This window comes from Panicum virgatum, chromosome 7K (genome assembly GCF_016808335.1).
Source record: "Panicum virgatum strain AP13 chromosome 7K, P.virgatum_v5, whole genome shotgun sequence".
In the NCBI taxonomy this organism is placed as follows: domain Eukaryota; kingdom Viridiplantae; phylum Streptophyta; class Magnoliopsida; order Poales; family Poaceae; genus Panicum; species Panicum virgatum.
Window position 1 is genome coordinate 35,266,393 of NC_053142.1, and position 21,249 is coordinate 35,287,641.

At 47.0% G+C, this 21,249-nt stretch overlaps 2 protein-coding genes and 1 long non-coding RNA gene across 3 annotated transcripts; all 3 read left to right on the forward strand.

Annotated features, from left to right (window-relative positions):
• Positions 1 to 5,606: 5,606 nt before the first annotated feature.
• On the forward strand, positions 5,607 to 8,343 carry LOC120642305 (transcription factor MYB16-like). The gene is made up of 3 exons (XM_039918766.1): positions 5,607 to 6,074; positions 6,178 to 6,307; positions 7,120 to 8,343. Exons 1-3 carry the CDS (start codon positions 5,942 to 5,944, stop codon positions 8,000 to 8,002), a joined length of 1,146 nt encoding a protein of 381 aa, XP_039774700.1. The 5' UTR covers positions 5,607 to 5,941; the 3' UTR covers positions 8,003 to 8,343.
• A 3,154-nt stretch (positions 8,344 to 11,497) lies between these two features.
• LOC120642306 lies at positions 11,498 to 19,505 on the forward strand. The gene is made up of 7 exons (XM_039918767.1): positions 11,498 to 11,714; positions 13,552 to 13,605; positions 18,383 to 18,415; positions 18,494 to 18,640; positions 18,733 to 19,006; positions 19,104 to 19,203; positions 19,322 to 19,505. Exons 3-7 carry the CDS (start codon positions 18,401 to 18,403, stop codon positions 19,341 to 19,343), a joined length of 558 nt encoding a protein of 185 aa, XP_039774701.1. The 5' UTR covers positions 11,498 to 11,714; positions 13,552 to 13,605; positions 18,383 to 18,400; the 3' UTR covers positions 19,344 to 19,505.
• Positions 19,506 to 19,781: 276 nt separating this feature from the next.
• On the forward strand, positions 19,782 to 21,227 carry LOC120642307. Its single transcript, XR_005662557.1, has 3 exons — positions 19,782 to 19,987; positions 20,651 to 20,811; positions 20,906 to 21,227. It is a non-coding gene; the product is annotated as an uncharacterized LOC120642307 (long non-coding RNA).
• Positions 21,228 to 21,249: the final 22 nt, after the last annotated feature.

A 21,249-nucleotide genomic window follows, 5' to 3' on the forward strand; every position in this document is an offset into this window, starting at 1 on the left:
TAAATGTGATGTCTCCATTGGTATAGCAAACTATAACAAAACATGTTGAAATATCGACGTATGTTATTGTCTTGGTGTGCCAGTACATCTGTAATTTCAATTAGTTGCACTGGCACACATATATAGTGCAAATTATCCTAGTCATTTAGATTTAGTAGGATGCAAATATGCGAGAGTAAGGGATGTTAATTGCCAACCTGCAACAATGTTCTTCTATAGGTGTTACCCTTGCCAAAAACGATTTCCAAATATATGCAAAGTTAAGTAGTTTTGCTATACGTTCAATGTGTTCTCATTCAAATTAGTATACTTCAATCTAGTTTATATACACATTTTCTTTCTTCAGAGGCCGTTCATTGAAGCAACCAACAAGTCACAACAAATCTTAGACAAGATCAAAGCATTGATTGGGTGCAATGTGATAAGAAAAATGTTGAAATATGTACTAAACATTTGGAAGGACTTCTAAAATAAAGGAGTTATTAAATGAAGTTTCGATTAATTGACAATTTAGCGAGTGCAATCAACTCTTATGATCCAATCTTTTCTAGGATCATTGTAGAGGCGGTACTATCTTACTTGGGTACTAGCTACTAGAACAACCATTAAAAGGACATGAATGTGATGTCTATTAACTCTATGTACTACATCAAAACATAGAGGCAAATCCGTGTGGATACCCCTACCTCATTGATCTCATACGATTGCAAACTATGTCCATGCAAATTGTATGGCATTTAAGAGAGCGTAAATATATAGGATTCGGATTTTAGCTTATAAAATGCTACAAACATCCTTTGGTCTAGTTATATTTAGGGTGAAGTATTTGGTTTTATCAAGTGTGACTTAAAACGAATCATCATAGTTTATTCAATGAACTTGCAAGCCATTATGTGTGCCATCACGTAACTAAGTCGATATTTGATCTGGTAGTACCGCTACTGCTTTTTGATAGTGCTTCCCAGTTTTTAGTGTAGTAGTGCTAGCTCAAAGGATGCATTAATCCAACATTAGGCGTGCCCCCATTGGATCAGCCGCGTCCTGTTACGTATTACCTTACAGTAATTGTACTGAATGTACCCAAGCCAGTCAAGATAAAAAAATAGTGTACTTTCACAACAATCAGCGAGAAAATTTTCTTTTGAAAATGCGGACAAGTGTAATGAGGAAGCGGGGAAAAAATGGCACACTAATTTTTCCATCTGCTCACAAACGGCTCTGCCGAAAGCGCTGAACCGCACCAAGCACCATAGAACCGGGAAAGAAAGGAGCTCCTAGAACCGGGAAAAAAAAGGTCTCCCAGGACCACGTTTTTTGCCCAATAACCATCACAGATCGCGCAGGCGCATTCAAAGGGCTGCTTCTTTTTCTCGCTCCTGCGCCGCATGTGTCCTTGGCGTGCTGGATGCAGCATCCACCGCGCACACGTACGCGTACTAATAGCATGTTTGGTTGATTGAGCCGGCTCAATCTGGTTGGAGGGGACGGCGATTGGTTGCATGGATGAACTCATCTGGATGCAGCTTTTGTACATGCATGTGCTCTCGCGGTGCCCGCGCGAGCCAGGCCCGGCGGAAACGGTCGATTTCCACGTTTCCCTGCAGCCTGGCCGCGGTGCTGCGTTTGCATGCGATGGGCCTGGCCCGATGGCTGGTGCACCTAACCAAACTAGTGCTCGGTGCATGCGATGAGCCTAGTTCCGCTCCATCCAGGCAGCCAATCGCCTCCTAAATGATGCAGCAGCACACCGATCCAACGTGAATTCCCGCTTTCCGCAAGAGAAAACATCTTGCGCTGTCTACGGAGAGCACACGGCAGAGTGTAGCAGTATGCTGCCGGCGGGGAACCAGCTACGCGTGGCTTCTAAATGTTGAGCGCTACTACGTAATAAACACGCGTGGGATTCCTTCCCCTCGCGATGCCGCCGATCGGCTGGTCCATCCGAAGCCGCAGGTGCGTGAGCACTGACCGTGTCAGTGCATCAACAGTTGAATTAAGGCCGCGTTTAGATCAGGCGGCGTGTAAACGCAAAAAAATTTTGTGTGAGAATCTTCCCAATTTAAAGTACTAAATAAAGTTTATTTACAAAACTTTTTGCACAGATGGGTTGTAAATCGCGAGACGAATCTAATGATGCTAATTAATTCATGATTAATCAATAATTAGCGAATGGGTTACTGTAGCATCACTATTGCAAATCATGAATTAAGTAGGCTCATTAGATGCGTCTCGCGATTTACAGCCCAACCATGCAAAAAGTTTTGTAAATAGACTTCATTTAGTACTTCAAATTAGTAAGATTACTTTTCACTTTAATGCGTTTATGGTTTTTTTGCGTTTACGGGGTGGGATCTAACACACCCTAACTCGGCACTTCACCTCGGGTACTGCCGCTGCAGTGCGCTCACTGTTCGGTCTGCTCCTCTCCCATTGGTGAAAGTTTGCCTCGGGTAAAATTTTTGAAAAGACATCTTTCTACATTTGAAGTACTAAATATAGAATAATCACAAAAATAATTACAGAACTCGTCTGTAAATCGCGAGACGAATCTAATGAGCCTAATTAATTCGGCATTAGATGTTATTTACTGTAGCAATTTAGCATCTAATTACAGACTAGTTAGGTTCATTAGATTCATCTCGCCATTTACAGACAACAGTCGCAATGCGTTTTTTATTTTGTCTAGATTTAACTCTCCATGCAGGTATCGGAATTTTTTTTAAAAAAATTTGGTTTTTTACAACCAAACACGGCCTAACAACATCACCCGCGTCCATCCTGACTGATCCTTCCTTTCTGCTGAGGGGGGCGTACAGTCAAGCCCGAGTCTTGACACGTTGCCAGGGCCCACCACGCCATTTCCTTTCCGAACAAGCTTGAATGGCGCTTGCAGGGGGAGGAAGAGGAAGGCAAACGCCGCATTGATTCCGGGTCATGCTGTCCTGGACCCACTCCATACGTGGCTGATGATGAAAATGGCCGTGGCCGTTCCGACCCGCGTTGCTTTCGGCTCCCAAGGACCGGGCGATTCCGGAGCTCCCTACGTCACCGTCCGAGAAAGAGTCGCCGTCGCCCGTCGCCCGTCGCCGTCCGGTGAGTAGTCGGGTGGCGAGGCCACATCGGCTTGCCCAAACGGTGCGAAGGCGATGGCCGATGGGGACGGATCGCTAGCTGGACGGGGGCTCCCGTTTCCCGTTGCAGGCCAGGCACCAGGGGTTAAGCTCCCGCTGAACGCTGATGGCGCGCGCGTACGTACACATCTACTCCAGTAGGCGACCGATCCGCTTTTATGTTTCGCCTGCCGCTTGCTTACTTACTCACCTGCATCCATGCCCTAATCAAGCACTGGTTCAGCTCGACCATCAAATCGGCCGGCCGCGGGGTGTACGCGCGCAGCAGGCCGTGAAATCGAGCATCGACGGCTGCCTCCGACGGCAGCGGTAGTACAGCAAGCGCACATGCGCTGCCGGCCGCCGCGCTCATGTCTAGAACTGGAACGGGAATGGCCGTGTGATCGCCGAGCTGGTCTACGCCGAGGGCGAGGAGTGCCCGCGGACGTCACGCAAGGTCCGCCGCCCCGGGGGGTCTACACCGTGATGTGACACTTGCGTGCAAGGCCACGAGGATAATGGAGCGCGTAGCCTGGCCGTAGGCAGAGATGGGGTCCGGAATCCGGATACGCTACTTGATGGAATCGCAGGCTTCGTTCATCGGGGAGGCGAGATCAGGCGAGGTAACCGTAATTCTCCGAGAGGGAGGGAGGGAGGAGAGGCGCGTGCGCATCACATGCGCCGCGAATGATTCCGTCCCCGTCCCCCGCGGCAAGCTAGCTGTGGTGGTACTCGCCGCCCCGGGGCACGGCGGGGTGGCCGTGGCCGTGGCCGCGGGAGCAGCGGAATAAATGGCAAAAGCCATCCGGCGTATGGCCACCACCACCGGGGGGGCGCGCCTCTCGCGGTGGCAGGTTGGCGGAATTTTACAGGGTGTTCAGTGCCCGGTACAGCAGCATCAGCGCTCTCTGCTGCTGCATGCGTTCTCATTTTTTATCACGGCGGAATGCTTTGTGCTGAGCCTGGGCTTAGGACAACTACTCGTCTCGCGAGCTTCATGGCGGTCCAGGTACGGTACCGTGTCCTAACCGCGCCATTGATTACGCGAGAGAGGAGAGAGGTTAGCACCGACAGCTTCCCTGGCGGGCAGAGTTTACTGCAAGTGTAAAACCGGGTACCAACGGAGCACCGGCTGCTGGCGCTGCCAATTGCTAAGAACGCACTGGTACGAGCCGGTTTCAGGGCGCATGGGCTCGACGGAGCAAGTAAATTCATTGTCAAGTAGCATACCAGCAGGGGGCGATGTGGAATGAAAATATGACAGGCGAAATCTGCCACGCCGGGGCCGGGCCGCCGCGCTGGCCGCACAGTCAAGGCACCCCCGGAAACGGCAAGGGGCCGCCCCGCATCGGCATGCAACCAGGAGGCGAGCGACACCGCGGCGGATCCCGGAGCCGGGCAAGGAAAGGCCGGGCACGGAACCGGACGCCCACTTCTCACTCTGGGCGCGGCAACGAAATCAATGAGTGAAACATGAGGGGTTTCCCCAAAGATGCCAGGGGATGGCAACAGAGTCATGCCGCCCAGAGCCCTGTCCCGGTTTCAGTTTCACCCATCCCGCGAGCCGACCGGGCCTCGCACTCGCACGCCCCCGTCGCGTTGCGCGGCGGCAGCTCTGCCGCGGGCGCTGGCAGGACCCAGCCAGCGTAAACTCGGCGTCCTCGGGCGCCACGCGACGTTGCCGCCGTTCCTCGCAAGTTGGCGCGAGTCGACGGCGGAGGCGCCCGCGTCGCGGCGGCCCCGGAGGTGTGTTGCGAGATCCGATCGGTGGAGCGCCGCCGCCGCGCGCCAGGGCACCGGGGTGCGTTCTGCGCGGCGGGATGGAAGAACGGGGCCGGATCAAGACCCCCGTACGCGTGCCTTGATGAGGCGCACTGTGCGTCGCGTATGCCGATCATGGATCAAAGCGATTTTCGCATCATCGTCCGATACAGTATACATTACAGTGGCGCGCGCCGTGCGAGATTCCGCCTGCCTGCGAGCGCGGCAGAACGAGATTCGCCGCCGCCTCCTCCTCCGGCCAGGTCCGCGCGACGGAGCAGTAGGGCCGCGGGCGTCGTGCCGGGTCGGCGGCGGTGGGAACGCGACACGCCGTGCGGCGTCCACCTCACGACGGTGCGGCGCGAGCGCGAGGCCAGCGCCAGGGCGCGCGCGAGCCCGGGGAATCTGGACCATCAGAGGCCGGAGGCCCCCCCGACACCCCCGAGTGTTTAATGCTCGCCCTCAGATCGGGTGGATCGCGATTGGCAGCCACGGTTCCGCGCCGGGGTTGGGGTTGTCAGTTGTGGTGGGACGCGGGGCGAAATCCCGGCACTGCCCTCGCGCCGCCCCCCGGCACGCTGACATCGCGGGCCCCACGCGCGCCGGGATCGCGGCCCCCGAAGAAGATATCGCGGCCCGGCCCCAATACAGGCAAGCGCCACACCGCGCGCCCGGGCGTTTCCTCCTCTATTTATGCCGCGCACCGACCTCGACGCGCCCAGGCCAAGGCCAAGGCCGCGCTGCGCAACGCCGACACGCCCCCCAGTTGATCAGGGCGTCGCTTTCTCGCGTGGGCTGGGCACCCTGCTCGCTGGCGCACTGGCACTGCTGCTGCAGCAGCTGCGCTCGTAGTCCCTCACAGTGCCCGCCCGGCCTGCTGCTAAAAGGGGGAGGATCCCTCGCAGTCAATTGCCCTGATCCTGAGGGGGGTATTAAGGGGAAGGAGTGAGGAGCGAGGTTGGAGTTGAAGTGCCGTGTGAGTGACCGAGTGGGAGAGCAAGAAGATCAGCCGAGAGGAGTGGTGGTGCACGGTGCTCAAACCTCGGCCGGTGCTCGGAGACGGACGGGCGATGGGGCGATCGCCGTGCTGCGTGAAGGAGGGGCTGAAGAAGGGGCCGTGGACGCCGGAGGAGGACCAGAAGCTGCTCGCCTACATCGAGCAGCACGGCCACGGCTGCTGGCGCTCGCTGCCCGCCAAAGCCGGTGAGCTAGCCGGCAAGCCCCGGCCGGTTCAATTTCGCAGCATTCTGCGAGGGGTGATCTTGGTCTCGTTACTGACGCGCGTGCGGGGAAATGGCCGTGGCAGGGCTGCAGCGGTGCGGCAAGAGCTGCCGGCTCCGGTGGACGAACTACCTCCGGCCGGACATCAAGCGGGGCAAGTTCAGCCTGCAGGAGGAGCAGACCATCATCCAGCTCCACGCGCTGCTCGGCAACAGGTGAGCGCTCGATCGATTTGCTTTGCTGGGTGGGGGATCGGATCGTCCTGGTAGCACTCTGGACCCAGAATTTTGACTGGTGGGTAGCTCTGGCTCTAGCGGATCACCGGCTGGTCAAGAACACACTAGCAGCCATGCCCGCACCGTGGTCTTGCCACATTTATGATTGGGAGATGCATGAGAGGGTACCTAGGCAGGACCGCAGGAGCACCACGAGATGGGGAAACATTTCCAAGTATTTTTTTTCTCTCTCGGAGTATGTTCCAGTCACCGTACACATGTTCTTGCAGCGTTTTTTACACGAACAACCTACGTTTTTTTTACACATGTTCTTGTAGTCGTACTCGCACAGGAGGAGACAAGGGAGCTTTTTTTCTCTACCGTGCTGCATTGTTCATCTTTTGCCTGACGAACAGCTACCGCTGAGCTTGCGTGAGTCGATCCATCAATGCACAGGCATCAACTCGGGAAAAAGTGTGAGGAAAGCTGGGCCATGGGAGCCACTGCCCCGAATTTTCCTTTCTTTTTCTCCACATGATTCGGCATTCAAGCTTCACATTCAATGAGGAGCCCGGCCCCCGTCGCTGTGGACCAAGGCAGCTAGCTCCTCGGTCCACTGTAGCCACCTGCTCACTTGCCGTTTTGACTCACAGTTGCTGTCACTTTCTGCATCGCCTCTGTGCTCGGCCATGCGCCCCGTTAACCTTCGCCGCAACTGCGGTTGTTTACTCTGGCTAGCTTCTGGTGCAGATTTCTCTCCGTGTTCATCTCTGAGGATCTCATGGCGTCCGCCGCCCGTTTTGTGCACGCAGGTGGTCGGCGATCGCGACGCACCTGCCGAAGCGCACCGACAACGAGATCAAGAACTACTGGAACACGCACCTCAAGAAGCGGCTGGCCAAGATGGGCATCGACCCGGTCACGCACAAGCCGCGCTCCGACGCGGTCGGCGCGGGCGGCGGCGGCGGCGCCGCGGGCGCGCAGCACGCCAGGGCCGCCGCGCACCTCAGCCACACGGCGCAGTGGGAGAGCGCGCGGCTCGAGGCCGAGGCGCGCCTGGCGCGCGAGGCCAGGCTGCGCGCGCTCGCCGCGTCCACCTCCGTCTCGGCGCCGCCGGGCCCCTCCGCCGCGGCGCACGGGGGGCTCGAGTCGCCCACGTCCACGCTGAGCTTCTCCGAGAGCGCGGCGCTCGCCTCGGTGCTGGAGGCGCACGGTGCGGCGGCGGCGGCGGCGGCGGCCGCGCGCGCCGCCATGCAGCCCATGCAGGCGTACGAGGAGGCGTGCAAGGAGCATGAGCAGCAGCAGCAGCAGTGGGGCGTCCATGCTGCCGACGCGGCCTTCGCCGGCGCGGGGTTCACGGGGCTGCTTCTCGACGGCGCCTTGAACCAGCAGGACCTGAGGCCGGCGGCCAGCAGGGACGACGCGGACGCGGACGCCTTGCTGCAGGTGACGGAGGAGGAGAAGAACTACTGGGACAGCATACTGAACCTGGTGAATTCGTCGTCGATGTCGCTGCCGACGACGTCAGTCGTGGTGCCCGCGCCCGAGGCGTACTCGTCGTCATCGTCGTTGCAGACGTCCGTCGTTGTGGCCACGCCCGAGGCGTACTCGTCGTCGGCGTCGTTGACGATGACGAGGTCAGTCGAGGTGCCCGCGCCCGAGGCGTACTCGCCGGCGCCGGCGCCGGAGTTCTGACGCTGGTGGGCCCTGCAAATGTTGCTAGCATGCAGCCGGGAGAATGACACAGTAAATAGCTAGTGAGGGATTTCGAAATAATAATATTGGACTACTAATGTTGATTGTTAAATCGCGTTCTTGGGTTAATCTGACAGTACCATGATCAAACGTGTGAGCAAGATGGTTGTACCGAATTTAGAGTCTGTTATTACTCGTTCAAGTAGGCCAAGTTTCTCGTAGACTGTACAACAGTGACCAAATCCTCTCATATTTGCTCTGTAATTCGACAACCATCTTCATCAGCAATATAGTGGAGATAGTCGAAATGGGAAGAACTCCATTTTTTTGTTGGCACTGTATATGCCTGAGGATCCAAGATGAACTATTCAAGTTCGTATGTTGATGCTACAGTACCGATTTTGTACATTGTAGTATATTGGTCCTGTTATTTTGGAATAAATTTCTTTTCCAAACCAATCCAACTAATAAAAATCATGTAACACTCGTTTTGTTCGCCAATTTGTGGCTGATAGATGGGCCCTCTCTCTATCTGTTGCTCCTCTTCATCTGTCATTTCGCTCGCCTTGTCCTTCCACCTCGCATCCTCCCACCCATGTCATATCTCTTGCACGAATGCATCCCCTTCTCATCTGTATCGTTTGAAGCACCATCTTCCAGTTGCCCCCCCCCCCCCCCAATTCCACTCGTTCCGCTGTCGCACGCACCGTGCCTCGCAAATCCAGACATTGTGCATGCAACACACTCCTTCCGGCCAGTTCTCTCTATGCTCTCCCACTGTTATGTTCCGTTGCTTCCCCGTCCTCCTCCACCCACACTGTCACATGGTGATATGATGCAAGGTGCAAACGAGCATAGCAACAATAGCGAGAGAGTCAGAGGCATGTTCACCATGGCCGACAATCTTTACCCTAGCCACCACTTGCAGGCCAGTCATCCGCAATCCATCACTTTCCAATCTATTGCGGATGGCTCCGGCGGGAGCTGAAGCCACGCTTCCCTAAACCCTAAAGCGATACCGGCAACAACACTTTATGTATCTAGAGCTTACAATTAGTTCTATCTCTCTCTCTCTCTCTCTCAAGAGATGGGGGAGACAACAAGGATGTTCGGCCCAAGATGTGCTGGCACGACTCTAGCGGCCCAAGATGTTCTATATCTGTCTCTTAATTTATGATATCATTCAATATGCAACAAAAGATCAATGAATTATAGATTAATTAATTATTAATGCCTTGTCATATAGTCAATGATACCCATTGCTTTGTCCACCCAAACATTTTTTACGCCCATTACCTATTTTCCTTTTTTTGGGGGCACATAATTTTCTTCCTTTTATCCAGTCTCGTTCTTTTTCATGGCGTCCAGTCTCCATTGCCGCCTCCTTTTTCACGCATCTCTTTCTTCCTTCTCTAGTCCTTCTTTTCCTACCTTCTTCCTTGTACTGCTCTAGTCTTGAGCTGTTCCTTCTTTTCCTACTTTCTTCCTTGTACGGCTCTAGTCTTGCGCTGTTCCCTCACAGGGGGTTGTTTCCAGTCGAGGAGAAGCCTAATAGAAGCCTCGCTTGCCTCCATTGTCATGGGCCGTACGTGGCCGCACTGCTCCCTCGCCTCCACCGCCACAAACCGGCTCCGGCACCTCCACCACCGCTTCCTGACACCGACACTAACGCACCCCTCGTCCTCATCGTCGACCAAGTCCCCCGCCTCCCTCGCCGCCTCCCGGCTTTGGCACCACCAAGCTCCGCCGCTGTCGCGCAATCTCCCTTCTTCTCCAACTCTGGCCGGCATCCCCTACAACCCTGCTACCATCCTTGCTCGGCAACCATCCCCCCACCCTCCCACCTCGCCACCATCTTGAACGGCTCCACTGTCGGTCCGGCGACCACCCCCGCCCCTCTATAGGTCCGGCAGTACAGCAGTCCTGGCAACCTCAAATCTTAACCCCTGAAAGTCCCACAACCCTAACGTCTGCTCGAGCGGTGCGGCGACGCCCTGCTAATGGGCCAGGATCCAACCTGAACCCCCACCAGTCCACTTCCACAATACAAGTTAAGTCCATCCAATCCTATCCAACCCTCCATGTTAATAATACAAACTACACCAAACCATTATATGATTTCAAGCCAAATCAAATCAAATTGTTTGACAATCCATGGATTCAACCCATTGAAACCCATTTCTCAATCTATGGTTTTTGAGAAAACACTACCAAGGCATGGAACAACTATGCCATCCGCTTTCACACAGGCCACAAGCATACTGAGAATACACCATACGGAATAAAAAACAGGTTGTCACCTCCGAGCTTCCTCCGTGGATTCATGGGAGCAGCGCGAGGGGTGGTGTGTGCAAGCTTCGACCTTCTCCGGGCGGATCTCAGCTGAGCGGACCTTCGAGGGTCTGTCTGATCGAGCACATCCCGCCCACGCCGGAGCGGGCGGTCGCGGCGTCCGCAGACTCCGACGGTGCACCAACCGCGGCGGCCGCGGCGGAGGATGAGCAGGACGGCACCGCGGAGGTACGGGCGCAGACGAGCTACATCTCGGGGACCATCTTCACTAGCGGGCTCAACCAGGCCATGCGCGGCCACGTGCTCGACGCCTCCGCCGAGAGGGCCGGCGCGGTCACGTGCATCACCGATGTGGGAAACTGCCTTGGCTGCAAGGAGCCCTACTACGCGGGGAGCGACACCGACGGCGGCGGCGGTGGTGAGGACGACGAGGAGGCCGTCTGTCTCCTCCTCCGGTTGCCGCTCACGTCCATGGCCAAGCGCTTCTCTCTTGCGCAAGTCCTGGCGGCGGCAGCCAGGAGGAGCGGTGGAGGAGTTGCGGCGGCCAGGAGGACTCGAGGAGCCCATACGAGAACGCTTTGGTTATAGCCCATGGTTACGGCCCATAAGAAATCAAATGGGTGCTATCCACACCAAGTTAGGACCGAACTGCTAGAGATGTGGAACCCAAACCAAACCAATTCGTTTTAGCGCTGACCCGTGAAGCACCCGAACTAAGGAAGCCCATAGCAAAGTCCAAATTATTAAAACTGTTGCAGCCCAAACCATTTGCACCGGCGTCTGTGACCAAATTGTATTGCACCTGCGCGCGTGACCTTGGACATTAGTGCCTCGCGGCCCCGTTCCGTTATGAACTTCCACTACTCAAACATAATGATAATACAATTTGCAGTGCTTGAGTACAGATTGGATACACATAATACGATTTGTAGTAATTGAGGACAGATTGGATAAGGTGGGGGGGGGGGGGTAATTTGAGGAGAATCAGATGTACAAAAATGGGGCTGGATTTAGAGAGAAGCTGGAGTAGGAAGGAGGCCAATCTTTAAGAATCGAAACCTGGGTTATTCCCTGAGCTGTGATTGGGATATGTCATCAAAATTTTTTCCTATCGTTGGATTCAAATCGGATGGAACCTAACAATGTCTAATGCAAATGCGCCGCTCGTTCTGCCTGCTCTTCTCGCCCGTCCCGCCTGCTCTTCCCGCCCGTTCCGCGTACTCTAGATTTCTCTTTCCACTTCTACAGCAATCGAGAACAACAGGAATCAGTAAAAAAGCGACGCTTCCCCTTCCGCATCTCAGTTCCCAAACCAGCGAAAATCACCATCACCCCTTCCACTTCCGGATTGCAACAAAAAAATCATCCTACCTCAGCCAACGTCGACAAGGGCGTTGTCGATCTCGCTGCTTCCTCCTAGGTATGTAATCTCCCCAACTCCCCTACCAACGATAGTCCCTTTGCATTGCTCTGCACCTATGAATGAATGTGCCATCCGTCGACGTCAACCGCTTCCGCCGCCGGCGCACCCTCCTCCGCCGGCGCTCAGTTCACCGGCGGACCTCCGTAAGCTCGCTCCACCAACGGACTTCCCTCCGCCGGCGCTCCCTCCACTCGTGGCCTGACGCCAATGGCCCTCGTGGCTGCCTCTGAGTCCACCCCCCACCGCCCGGCCATATGCCGCCGCATTACCTCCTTCAGTCCCTGGTACGCGTCGCTCGCCCTCCACCGGCCCGCGTAGATGTGCCCGCCGCCAGCGCCCGTCTCTGTCGATCCAGGCCAGTGCCCTTCGCCTCCCCTCACACGGCGCAGATCCAGGTGGCGGCGACGGCCGCTCGCTCGCCCTATTGCTCCATCCGTCAGCGCATGCGCTGCTGCGGCAGTTGCGACGACGACGACGGCAGCTTCCGCGCGTACTCCGCGGGCGCACTTGCTCATCACAATCCCATATCGAAACAGCCGAAGCTCACCCAGGTACTACGTGCAACAGTTCCTAGGCCGATCCAGAGACTCAAGGCGGCGGGATTCAAAGAAGCTCACGAGGTCGAGGTCCCCATGAGCGCAAGCAACACTCCCGCGAGCTGCTACTCCTGCTGGTGCCATGGCGCAATCCTCCAAGAAAACTGCCAAAATGGAAATCCCTCTCCCTCTTCTACCTCCTCATGCTCTCAAATTCTTAAACAACATCCCGACACCCCGTTCCAGCAATCTCCATGAGCTCAGGCACCCCTCCCACCCCAACACACACGCAAGAACCAGAGCACCGAACACCTAAAAGAACTAGGTAGATAGCCAATTCATTTTTAACTTCTCCAACACAAGCCCTATATGCTGGCCAGTACACTGACCATGGCCGCAAAAGCCATGGCTGCCTCGAAGAAACGGCCCGCGATGGCGCAGATGTACTGCAACCCAAACTCGTCTAGCATGATCTTCCTGACAACAGAAGTGGCCACCTGCATGTGTGGACGTGGCCACCTGCATGTGTGGACCTGACTAATTAGTGAATGGAAGCGGTGGTTTCCTATCATTTAGTCATTTGGTTCATTCAGTAAGCATGCTGACGAATAGGATTAACATGATGTGCCATGGCTGGGCAGATGCAAAATAAGGCATGGACATACGAGTTTCAGGAGCTCACTGTTTTACCTAACCACTCACAATTTTCATTACTTCTCATATAATTGAGAAATTATAGAATCAAAATGGTTCTCATAATAAAAGTGGCAGCTGTAAGCCTCTAACCAATTTAACCCATCAATCGCAAACAGGAACATGGCATTAACAGGAAGAAACTGTTCCAGTTCATTCCAACTCACCAAGTCTACAAATTGCATCAGTTCATTAGGAGCTGGCATGTGATGTTTAGTTTGGAACTAGAACATGTTAGGTTCATAGTAAACAAAAAGGCTAGAACTGAACCAGTTCATCTGCAAACCAGTGGCATTGGCAATCAAAATAAAGTTCAGAAAATAAAATTTCTTACACAAATTATTTTTTAGATAACGCAGGAGAGCTGCGCTTCATTGCATTAGAGAGAGAAAAAAGGTCCCCATACAACTTCCTACCCTCATACGGGGACCAAATATGAGAGATCGGACATCCTAACAAACACGAGCTAGGAAACAAAAGTAACATGACCAAAACTTGACCTAGCAGTCTAAATAACACCAATTATGGCATGTCCATGTTCTACAATAATAACCTTTTCAAAACCTTTCATACTAAACCAATTTCATTCTTCTGTTTTCCTGCAGTACACTACATTGACATGAAACAGGAGGGTGAAAAAAGGAAGATTCTAGATCAAGGTACATATCACCACTACTACACAGCTTTTGTCTTTATTGATTCGTGCTACAAATTATGTGATTGATCTAAATTTCAGATTTAGATACTATTATATTATTATATTATAGTCATCTACTTCTTTGTTACTATTAATGTTTACTAATACTCCTCTCTTTCCGATTTATAATAATGGCTCCATACAATTTAGTATGGCACGCACTAAAAGGAAATTTTCAGAATTTACACCAATAGAGAAAAATCCTGACACAAAACAAGCTAGACAAAATAGAGCAAATTTAATAGCAGGTAAAAAAAGGAAAAGGCAAAATAATGAAGACGACAACTCAAAAAGAAAAAAACAAAATGACGCATATAGCAAGTCCCTTGATATATCTCAGTCGTACCTATATAGTAAACAAGGGATGGTATCATTTAGCCCTAAATATATTGAATATCTGAAAGAATCATATGAAGAAAGATCGTATATAGGAAAACCAGAATATATATGTAAACATTGTAATGCTATGTTCTGGTACAATGAGAGAAACAAAAAAGGCACATATAAAAATAAAGAACCAATATACACAAACTGCTGCAAAAAAGGAACCATCAAAATACCAAAATACAGGGAGCCTCCAAAGTTCCTATTAAACCTTTTACAAAACAGAGATCAGCCTTGATCAAAACATTTCTTCCAAAAAATTAGACAATATAATAGTTTATTTTCTTTTACATCCATAGGTGCAACTATTATAAATGAAATAAATAAAGGAGATGGACCATACGTTTTCAAGATAAATGGCCAAATACATCATCGTATAGGATCATTAATACCTTCAGACAACAATCAACCACAATATGTTGAACTATATATTTTTGACACACAAAATGAAATAAGCAACAGAATTAAAGCATTGCACAAGCAAGAACCATCAGAAATAGATATAGATCCTGAAATAGTAAGACAACTAAAAGAAATGCTAGATGAAAACAATCCACTCGTAAAAACCTTCCGCCATGCACGCGACATGCTTGAAAAATATAAAGATATAGATGTTAGCATTCGAATAATAGGAGCTGATAAGGGTGACCCAATACAATATGAAATGCCGCATATAGATGAACTTGCATTACTAATAGTTGGAGATTTAACTTTAGAAAAATGCCAACGAGATATAATTGTAAGCACAAAACAAAAAGGATTGCAACGTATATCAATTATCCATCCCGCTTATATGGCATTACAATATCCTCTTTTATTTTCATATGGAGAAAGAGGATTTCAACTTGGCATACCTTACTACGAACAAAAAGAGTACACACGTAAAATGAAATGAAAAACAGTCACAATGCACGAGTTTTTCAAATACCATATGCACTATAGACCAGGGCAGCCAAATCCATTCATATGCTATAGTAGATTATCAAAACAAGTCATAGTTGACACACGAGCAATGGAAGACGAAGATAGACTAATGTACATTTCGAGAAATCAAGACAAACTAAGAGCTGAATACTTACCAGGCATATTTGATGCTGTAGAAAAAGGAATAACTAATGGTAGCCAAATTGGCAAAAGAATTTTACTACCATCAAGTCATGTAGGCTCAAGACGATATATGATACAGAATTACCATGATGGAGTAGCAATATGCCGTGTATATGGGCCTCCAGATCTATTCATAACATTTACATGCAACCCTAAATGGTGTGAAATAACTTCAAATATACTTCCTGGTGAGAAATCAAATGGTCGACCTGATGTGATTGTACGAGTATTCCATATAAAACTACAGGAACTTCTACAAGATTTATGGTCTGGCACTATATTTGGTCCAATAATAGCTATTTTATATTCAATAGAGTTCCAAAAAAGAGGCTTGCCCATGTCCATATCTTAGAATGGATAGATAAAAAAGGCAATGAAATAACCCCAGACATGATAGATCTATGGATATCGGCTGAAATACCTAATCCACATGAAGATCCACTAGAATATGTTCTTGTAGCAGAACATATGATGCATGGCCCATGTGGAGGAAAAAAAATCAACAATGCCCTTGTATGAAAAAAGGAAAATGTTCTAAATACTATCCAAAGGAATTCCAAAAAGAAACAAATTTCAATGAAAACGGATTTACTCAATACCGGCGCTGAGACACTGGTATTTATATATCTAGAGATAACCATAATTTGGATAATAGATGGGTAGTTCCTCATAATTTAAAGTTACCTAAAAAATATCAAGCTCACATAAATGTAGAATATGTAAACAAAAGTGGACTACTCAAATATCTTTGTAAATATATCCATAAAGGACCAGATAAAGCAATAGTTCTATTTGAGCATACACAAACAAATGACCAGCAACCTAAAGATATAGATGAAATTAAAGAATATTTGGAATGTAGATACATATGTGAGCAAAATGCAATTTGGAGATTACTAGGCTATGATATACACCACCATTGGCCATCAGTTGAGAGATTGCCGGTCCATCTACCGTTACAAAATATAGTTAGGCTATGTAAAAAGGGCAAATTAAATGCAATAGCAAAAGACCCCAAATTCTAAAAGACAAAATTAACCGAATGGTTCGAAGCAAACAAACAATATCCAGAAGCGAGATAATTAACTTATTGTGAATTCCCACAGCAATGGACATGGGACGACCACAACAGAAAATGGACAAGACGCAAACAAAACTTTAAAATTGGTCATCTATATTATGTAAATCCAATAGAAGGAGAACGGTTTTATCTAAGGCTACTACTTATGATAGTAAAAGGAGCTAGAGGATATAATGATTTGAAAACATATAATGGGATAATATATGGAACATTCAAAGAAGCTTGTGCAGCACGAGTCTTATTACAAGATGACAATGAATGGTACGCAGCATTTAATGAAGCCATAAATTGGGCTACAACACCACAATTACGAAATTTATTTGTCACTCTCCTAGCATATTGTAATCTATAAGATGAACGAAATTTTTTTGATACCAATAGGAGGAAAATGTCTGAAGATATTGAACATGATCTAAAACTACAATACCATCCTTTCGTATACAATCCTACAGAATCTGAACTTCACGATTCAGTTCTAGCAGAAATAGAGCAACTTCTATCTAGAAATGGAATCAGTATTACAAAATATAACCTACCAGAAAGGACAACATCGCCTAAATTTATAGCAACTAACCATTTCATTGAAGAGGAGTTAAACTACAACATAGTAAAACTTGAATATGAAGCCAACATATTATATAACCAACTTAATACAGGTCAAAAGGAAGCCTTCCACAAAGTAATTGACAGTGTACTAAGACATGAGCCAAACATATTTTTCATAGCCGGACATGGAGGAACGGGAAAAACATTTTTATATAACACAATAGTGTCATATCTAAGAAGCTAGAAGAAAAATAGTACTAACCGTAGTCTCATCTGGAGTAGCTTCACTATTACTTCCAAATGGACGCATAGCACATTCTCGATTTCATATTCCAATTGAGATTGATGAATTATCAATATGTGAGGTAAAAAGAGGAACAAAATTAGCTGACCTTTTCATCGCAACTGACCTTATTATATGGGATGAAGCTATAATGACAAATAGACAATGCTTTGAGGATCTTGATAGGTCATTTAAGGATTTCTTATCTGAAAAAGATAACCAACTAGAAGCCATACCATTTGGAGGAAAAGTAGTTGTCCTAAGAGGAAATCCAAAGCAAATATTACCAGTAATAGAAAATGCTTCAAAGGCACAAATTATAAATGCATCAATATTTCGATCATACCTATGGAAGTATGTTACAAAGATATATTTGCATGAAAATATGCGTTTACAGAAAATTAAAAGCAACAGTCTTGAATATAAAGAACTGAGTGATTTCAATGATTGGATACTTCGAATCGGAAATGGATCTAAGAAAATAAATAACATATCAGAAACTAAAGAGGACCCTGATAGTAATATAGTTGAAATACCTCAAAATTTATTGTTGTATACAACAGGAAGTAAAATAAAGGTCTTGGTTGACTCTACATATCCAGACTTTCTTAATAACTACAAGCAATCCAGAATATATTAAAAATAGAGCGATTTTAGCTACAACAAATGATATAGTTGAAGAGATTAATAATTACATGGTTGACTTAATACCAAATTCTGAAAAAGAATATTTTAGTGCAGATTCAATATCTAAATGTATGGACGCTATTAATGATGCTCATATACTTTATCCAACTGAATATCTAAATACTCTAAATGCTAATAATTTCCCAGCACATAGACTAAAACTTAAAATTGGCATTCCTATAATGCTACTTCAAAATCTAAATCAAAGCCTAGGACTATGTAATGGAACTAGACTTATAATAACAAACCTAGCAGACTATATTATTGAAGCAGTTATTATAATAGAAACTCGCATAGGTGACAAGATACATATTCCTAGAATAAATCTTACTACAAAAGGTTCTCACTGGCCATTTGTATTGTACCGACGTCAATTCCCAATAAAAATATGTTATTCTATGACTATAAATAAAAGCCAAGGACAAACACTTACAAATGTTGGACTTTACCTAAAAAGCCACTTTTCTCACATGGCCAATTATATGTTGCAATCTCAAGAGTGAACAACAAAAAAGGCCTGAAAATATTAATTGAGAACAATGATGGTTCTTGTGGAAATACAACTACAAATATTGTATTTAGAGAAATTTTAGAAATGGTCTAGCAATTCTATTGTTATACTCTAACATCATCTCTTTCATTTTTTTGCAGAGTAGCTATATATTGACAATGATACCAATGCAGGTACTGTAAATATTATATCCAATAATATATTACTTACAGTTACATATATGTTTTATGAAATGCAAATTTCAATCACAGGGTGAGCTTACCACAATATCTGATCTTCGTCTATCAACAACAAATGCTGTTTTACATGTAAGAGTATCAAGGATGTGGGAATTCAGAGAGGGAGGAAATGAAAAAGGGAATATAAAGCATCTTGACTTGGTTCTCATTGACCAGAAGGTATTTCCATCATCAGTACAAGTACTAATACAAACCAAAAATATGCATATTTTAACATTCCTAATCTATATCACAAAAATTTCTACATGTAGGGTGATGCAATCTATGCTGAAATACCACCAGATGTAATACCAATTTTAAAGCCTCAGCTGTGCGAAAAACTAATCATTTTCATTGGCAAGTTTGTGGTTGAAAAAGCTAAACCTGGATACAAGGTGGTGCAAAACCCATATATGCTGAGGCTGAACAGAAGGACTACCATTGCCAAATCAAATGCTCATGATCTGGAATTTCCAAAATACACATTCTCATTGACTCCAATTGAAATATTGCCACAATTTGTTAAAAATAAAGAACGATTCCTAGGTATATTCTCTACTCAACATCAATAACCCTTTTACAATTATTTTTTTTCTGCAAATGTATGCAACTAAAATTTGCTGATGTATAAACATTATTTCAGATGTACTTGGAAAAATCACCGCTGTCTCAAATCCTGCAGTAGTGCGTAACACTGTAGGAGACATCATGATGAGAAGAATAATAAAGCTGCAGGACCTAAGGTATATCTTCAGTCCATAATATTTGATATCTAATATTTCCATCCCAAATATGATCACTAATAATACAAGTATCAAACAACTTTAAGCAGGGGAAATACAATAGATTTGTCTCTATCAGGTATGCAGGTTCTAGAGTTTGATGGTGATGCTGTCCTTAAAATTGGAGAAAAGAACCATATAATTGCTATCTTTGTTGGCACCTTAATGAAACAATATAAAGATGGAACACAATTTCTAAGTGGAACATCAGCTTGTTGCTGGTATATCAACGAGAATGACGTACCTGCAATAAAAGCTTTTCAGAGAAGGCACACACTTTTCCTACAACTACTATTACATGTCCTTGGACTTCTATACATACATTTAATTGCTTTCTTCAAGCTGACCAGACATCGGCATGGATAAAAGATAGGAAAAAATGTTCAGTTATAGCATGCAAAGACAGCTATTAAAAATTAAATTCTAGCATGCAGTTCAAACCTAACAGGCGAGAATGCTAAAATGTGCTAACCAATATTTGTTAGGATTTGGAACCCGTGCTAACACATCATGTGAGCACCTCCTAAAGTGTTTCTACTCTATGCATAAATGTTATGTCTAAAATATATAAATACGCTTTGCACACATAATATATCCATATGATCATATTTGTTTATCTTTCAGCTTACCGCTGGACGCAACAGCTGTTGAAAAAATTGATTTACCAAATGAAGATCAGACTCATGTAGCTTTTGAAGAAAAGAATCTGTTACAGCTGAACGACATAGATCCTTTTACTCAAAAGGTATATATTGACAACTTCATTGCCATGTACTGTTTGCATCTTTTATATCATATCCAGGCTTCAAAAATGGGTAGTGCAAAAGGGTTGGCAGAATTTAAAAGCAACCAGAATTGTTCATCCCTCTATAGCAGCCAGCAATCCGGCAATGATTACTAGCCATTCCCCCGCTCTAATTCTTGCCAGGCAAGCAAGGCACTCCTTACTCCTTAGCTTATGTAGAAAGCTTATGTAGAAGGAGAGCGAATTAAAAGCTAGCTAAAATATGGTTATCTTTTTTAAACCAGCATTAAATAGCAATGAGCAGTAGCCGGACTCCTCATCCTCATATTATTGTCAGCAAAAGAAAAAAGAAAAGAGAGAATATGTACTGTCAAATGGAGGAGAGAATTTAAAGGTAGTCAAATTTTGTTCCTGCTACTACAGCAGCTAGCAAATAGCAATGAGTGATTAGTAGGCAGCTTCATTTTTGGTAGACAAGCAATGCACTTGTTAGTCAGGTCCTGATGTACTGTAAGATACCTGTGTAAACATAAAGATAAAATCCAGCCAAAAACTGCCACGGCACTCAGTAATTGCGCTTGATTACTGCCACTATATCCAGATCTCATTTTTGGCAGACAGCCAATGCACTCCTATATAATCTTAAAGTTTTTTATTTTATAGGGTGAACGATATCAATGCACTGTAACGATCATAGGAATACCAGATAAACAACTTTGGTGCTATCGTGCTTGTCGCACATGCTCAGCAAAAATGATTTCAACATCTGATGGATTCCAGTGTACAAAGGATGGAGGCTGCCCTTCAAAACAATTTGAATGGAAGTAAGAAATACTAAACCTGAATAAATCTGTAATCATTTCAGTCCTCTACTTAATTAAATTAATCAAACAAATTCTTGCAACCTTTCATGTACAGGTACAAAATACCATTTATAGTTGCAGACAACACATTTAGTCTTGAGTTTATGATGTTCGAAAGAAGAGCTACTGAACTTATTGGTAAGAGTGCTGAAACATTAAGGAAATACAATGATCCAGATATAATTCCAAGCGACATTTCATAATGGATTGGCCACAAGTTCACATTTGTCGTAAGGATTCTACATAAAAAGAGTATGAGGACTGAACATCCATCATTTGAGGTCCTGTTGATAAAAGAACGCCATGGAAAGCAGGAAGTACTCCCATTATTAACCACTCAATTATGTGCACAAGGATCAGGAACATCATCAGCTTTGGTTCCAACCAAGGATCTACCTG